Source organism: Microtus ochrogaster, chromosome 5 (assembly GCF_000317375.1).
Source record: "Microtus ochrogaster isolate Prairie Vole_2 chromosome 5, MicOch1.0, whole genome shotgun sequence".
Lineage (NCBI taxonomy): Eukaryota > Metazoa > Chordata > Mammalia > Rodentia > Cricetidae > Microtus > Microtus ochrogaster.
The window spans coordinates 81,219,630-81,224,542 of NC_022012.1; the positions used below are offsets into that span (position 1 = coordinate 81,219,630).

A 4,913-nucleotide genomic window follows, 5' to 3' on the forward strand; every position below is an offset into this window, starting at 1 on the left:
TCTATCTATCTATCTATCTATCCATCTATCAATCTATCTATTGATTTTTCAAGTCAAGGTTTCTCCAAGTATCCCTGGCTGTCCTTGAACTCGCTCTGTGGACCAGGCTGGCCTGAAACTCACAGAGATCCCCCTGTCTCTGCCTCCTGAGTGCTGGGATTAAAGGTGTGTGCCACCACCATCCAGCTATTTATCTTTTTAAATTGTTTTTTGTTTTGTTTGAGACAGTTTCTCTGTGTAGCCCTGGTTCTCCTGTAGACCAGGCTGGCCTTGAACTCAGAAAAAGGAACTGCCTGCCTTTGCCTCCCAAGTGCTGAGGCAAAGGCACGCACCTCCACACCCTGCTCAGTAGGTCATTATGTGTGTGTATCTAGATGCTGTGTGACATGACCAGAGTACTGGAGCTGCGTCTGATTCTGCGGCAGCCGTCACCACTATGGCTGTCTTTCACAGTGGAGGAATTGCAAATCTACCAGCAGGGACCAAAGGTAAGTCACTGTATGAAACCTACTGGCTAGCCCAAGAAGCTTCTAAATGGCTAGGAGAGATGGGGCACTGGTGTGGGCGATGGGCAAGGATGGAGAGCTCCAGAGGGAAGCCTTCATGAACGTTGGAGGAATATGAATGCAGAAAGTCAAAGGTGAGTTTCTGCATCGGCATCCCCTGACCCTCGAGACCACCTACTACTTTTAGGTGCTGGGATGGACTTTTGTTCCTGGGTTCTCCTTCTGCAGAACAGAAGAGCTCAGTAATCTGAGAGTTCCTTTGATCGTCCATGGTCCTGAACAGGAATTTCCCAGTATTTCAGGCTCAAGGGATCTTTTCTTTGCTCTCAGGTGCCAGAGCTCTCAGATTTGGCCCCACTTAGAAGAGTATACCTTTGCTTTGCAGAGCCCCTCCTTGACTTTCCCCAAGTGGCTTTCCCACCCAGTGTCCAATGAGCAGCCCGTTCCCCGCCTTGAGGTAAGCTCTAACCCTGGGTGTTAGCCACACATACATGGTTCTGATGCCCAGAGTATGAACATGTGGGCCTCTGGCTATCCTGAGGCCAGCTGGGGATATAGAATACTTACCGAACATGCATAAGGTCCTGGGTTTGATTTCCAAGACCACAAAAATTTGAGACTGGACACAGGGCTCATGGTTCAATGTCTTCCTGGGTGTTCTGTGGGATTTGAGTTGTGTCTGCTTCTAGGCAGGCATGGACTGCTTCCTGAGTGAACATCAAGCCCTAGGCACACACACATTCTGCAAGTTATCTGGGAATGCTACTGGTTTCAGCTGGAGTGCCCCATGTCTTACATCTCTAAGGGCACTGCTGGGGAGAGATTCATGGCCACTCTTCCTTCCTTCTGGAGCAGGGTCTCCCAGATCCCAGCAGAGTATCCTCTGAGGTGCAGCAGATGTGGGCACTGACAGAGATGATTCGGGCTAGTCACAGTTCCACAAGGATCGGCCGCTTTGATGTGAGTGAGTGCTTCCTTCTGCTTGGCTTTCCTTGCTTTGAATAGCTCAGAACTGATAGTCTCTTGTGTTGCAGGTGGATGGCTGCTATGATCTGAATTTGCTCTCCTACACATGAGCGGCAGCTTCTACTTGAAACATTGGCCTTCTGTGCCCATCCAGGACTGGTTTGGCCACCAGAAACTGAAGTGTGTTCCCTGCACATCCAAGTTCTATCTGCGCCAAAGAAATTCTTGACATTCACTTAGCTGTTTTAGCATGACTTCCCAGTGTGTGTGGGGGTACTTTCTGTCTTTGTCTGACATGCAGATTCAGTCTCTTCCTCTCAACATTTACAGGTTCTACTTAGAATCCTTGAGTTCCTCCTGCTTATCCTGCCAGTGTGTACAGCCTGTCTTCTACCATTTTCCTTATTATTGAGATAAACCTGTTCCCTGTAGCCTAGGAAGACCACTGCTGTTTTGACACTCATGACCTGAGAAACTTGAAGAAGAGATGTCCTCTATTCATTCCTCTGCTTCTGTTGGTAGCCTTTTCCTTTTGTATTATATCCATAGAAAAGTAAATGTCCTACAGACCTGCATGGTGGCACACACCTTTAACCTCAGCACTTGTGAGTTCAAGGCCAGCCTGGTTTACACAATGAATTCCAGACTAGTGGGGGCTACACAGTAAAACCTTGTCTTTGTGGCACAGGGGATGAAAAGAAAAAGAAAATGTCCCTCTTTAAATCTGTCTTTTGCCAGCCTATACCAGCCTAGGAGGCAGAGCTGGGATTTGGCTGCTGAAATATATTGTCTGTCAGTTCTGGGCAGGTGCTTTTGGCACAGCTGGGGCCTGACAATGAGACCTCCAATCTATTTGTCCTCTGTCTCAGCATGAAGCATATCTATGACCCTTCTCCCAGTTGCTTCTTGCTGGTCATGCTCAGGACAATGAGAGATGAACCCTGGGGTAGTGTGTGCAAACGAAGGTTTCACAGATACTGTTTGAGAGGCTGCGGTCCTCGATGGCCCTGGAGCAACCTGTAAATGAAGGCTGCTGCTCTTTCCTGGGCTAAAATTTGGTTTCCCTCCAGGTCTCCCAGATGTTGCCCCTGGGAAGGGTTATAAAACAGTGCGGCAAGGTGTCCTGGACCTGGAAAATTAAACATGTGTATGTGCACCAGTTTTTGGGAAAGTCTAGCCACCTTTGGTAGCTACCCTGTATTCTTGCCAATCAGCCTTCTTGAAGTTAATGTTTTTACCTACAAGATCATTGTTTAAACCCATCCAGTTTTTGCTGAAAGGCTGATCAACATAGTCCTGTGTTCAGGGAGCAATGGTGTTTAGTTTGCATGAGTAGAGAGGATTCGGGGTGGCAGGGATCATGCATAATTCATAGCTGTATTCCTAAGATCCCTGGAACTAGTGTGCGGCAAGACAAATAAATACTTGTGGAATATGTGACCGCTGTTTACTGCTTGTGTGTGCCCAATGGGAGAGCCAGAGACCATAAGAAGAAGCCAGGCCACAATGATACTAGGACTGCCCAGCGGATTTCACCCTCTAGTGGCTCCACCTCCCACGGCTATTTGACCTGAATGTGTAATTCAGGCTTTTCAGCCATTTGCAGAACTTTGACCTTCTGGAGGCTGGGAGTTCTAACCCCCTAGTTCTGGTTCTAGGCAGCGTATTCCGTTCTGAACTGCCTGACTTGCTTTTATTAGCTAAAGGAAGAGCCTGAAGCCAGTAGGAGTCAACGGCTCGTTCTAAATCCCAGCCTGCCCTGTGGGCTTCCCACACCCCTTCCCATCCTCTGGGAGCTAGAAAGACCTGTCCAAGCAGGGGGTTGGACTACATCTCCCAGAGTGCCTGGCAGAGTAGTGGCTTCGGTGTGCCGGCTGCACCAGTTGCGGGTGACAATGCAGCGGACAGCGAGTGTGGTGGCTCTGGGTTTTTGCCTGCAGGCACAACCCTTGGTCCAGAGCCGCCCACTCAGTTGTGTACAGGTGGGATGAAGGGCACTGGTGGGAGTTTGTTACTGGTCTTGGAGGGTGGGGGAGGAAGCTGATGGGACTGGGCCCTGGTGGCTTTAAACCTGGCTGTCCACAGGATGTGCTCCGCAGGACTCCACTGTATGACTTCCACCTGGCCCATGGAGGAAAAATGGTGGCGTTTGCAGGGTGGAGTCTACCTGTTCAGTACCGGGACAGTCACGTTGTTTCACACCTGCATACACGCCAGCACTGTTCTCTCTTCGATGTGTCCCACATGCTGCAGGTGAGCCAGGGGCTGGATCTGGTCTTCCTCCCCATCTACAGTATTGTACTTTGCCGCTTAGCGTGAGGAGATCTTAGACTACAGGGTTAGGGGCACTGACTAATTTAGGAGGTCTTCTGATTTGCTCTCCCCTGCCCTTGGCTAGAGCTATACCTACTCCCATCTGTTGTGCTGGATATTGGCTAGAAATTGGTTGGGTATCTTAGTAAGGTGCTCGGTCCCAGGAGGCTGGGAGGGAAAGGGGAAACGAAGGTAGACCCTCTGCCATCTCCAGAACCCAAAGACCGTGCTTACTTCTGGGCTGAAGTGTGTTATGGACAACTGTAGGATGCTTTCTTGCCTAGTAGCCTTTTAGACTTCAGATACTACAGTGGCCTGAGGCTTTCCATATTTTCCCTAGACCAAGATATTTGGTCGTGACCGAGTGAAGCTGATGGAGAGTATAGTGGTTGGAGACATTGCGGAACTAAAGCCTAACCAGGTGGGCCTATTTTATTTTTCTCAATGTTAAGGTTAAGTCCTTGTCTAAAGCTTAGGAGGCACAAAGATAGGTCAGATATAGCTTTGCAGGGCTTGCTATCTTGATGGAGCCATTGGGTCATTTCCAGATATCCAACCGGCTTTGGAGAAGCACTATCCCAGCCCTATTACATTGTGTTGGGAGGCCAGAAACCAAAGTTTGTATGTTTTGACCTCATGCTGCTCATACCTGTGGTATTCAGAGCATGATCCCTAAACCAGCAGCCTCTCCATTTTCTAGGGCTGTGTTAGGAATATGCTGAAGCGCTGCTCTACTCTGGGCTGCTGAGCCAGAACCGTAGTTTTAACAAGATCCCTAGGTGGTTCAAGTGATTTACCAATCTCAAGGTTTGGCCATCCAGTTGCAAGGCTAAGGCCAGCTTTACAGTGTTTTGAACACATTGAAGAATGTGCTGGGAGCCTGTGGGATCCTGAAGATGGTCTTTGAATCTTTTCTCCTGGAGGATGGCACATGGGTGGAGGTGGGTGGGGTGAAGTAGTAGTTCCTAGGTGTCACAGAGTAAGTGTGAAATGGGTTTCTAAGAATTGAGAAGTAAAGCCTGGCGGTGGTGGCCCACACCTTTAATCCCAGCACTCAGGAGGCAGAGGCAGGCAGATCTCTGTGTGTTCAAGGCCAGTATGGTCTAGGAGAGCTAGTTCCAGGACCGG

The 4,913-nt window shown here is 49.2% G+C and overlaps 2 protein-coding genes across 2 annotated transcripts in view; both read left to right on the forward strand.

Moving 5' to 3' along the window:
- The window catches only part of Nicn1 (nicolin 1), a 5,595-nt gene extending 2,683 nt beyond the window's left edge, over nucleotides 1-2,912 (forward strand). Inside the window, exons 3-6 of the mRNA XM_005347897.2 lie at nucleotides 375-488; nucleotides 892-963; nucleotides 1,362-1,466; nucleotides 1,541-2,912. Of these exons, the coding sequence (XP_005347954.1) occupies nucleotides 375-488; nucleotides 892-963; nucleotides 1,362-1,466; nucleotides 1,541-1,582 (333 nt within the window). The 3' untranslated portion in view covers nucleotides 1,583-2,912. The remainder of the gene's footprint in view (nucleotides 1-374; nucleotides 489-891; nucleotides 964-1,361; nucleotides 1,467-1,540) is intronic.
- Nucleotides 2,913-3,001: 89 nt separating this feature from the next.
- The window catches only part of Amt (aminomethyltransferase), a 6,239-nt gene continuing 4,327 nt past the window's right edge, over nucleotides 3,002-4,913 (forward strand). Inside the window, exons 1-3 of the mRNA XM_005347898.3 lie at nucleotides 3,002-3,454; nucleotides 3,558-3,725; nucleotides 4,126-4,206. Of these exons, the coding sequence (XP_005347955.1) occupies nucleotides 3,368-3,454; nucleotides 3,558-3,725; nucleotides 4,126-4,206 (336 nt within the window). The 5' untranslated portion in view covers nucleotides 3,002-3,367. The remainder of the gene's footprint in view (nucleotides 3,455-3,557; nucleotides 3,726-4,125; nucleotides 4,207-4,913) is intronic.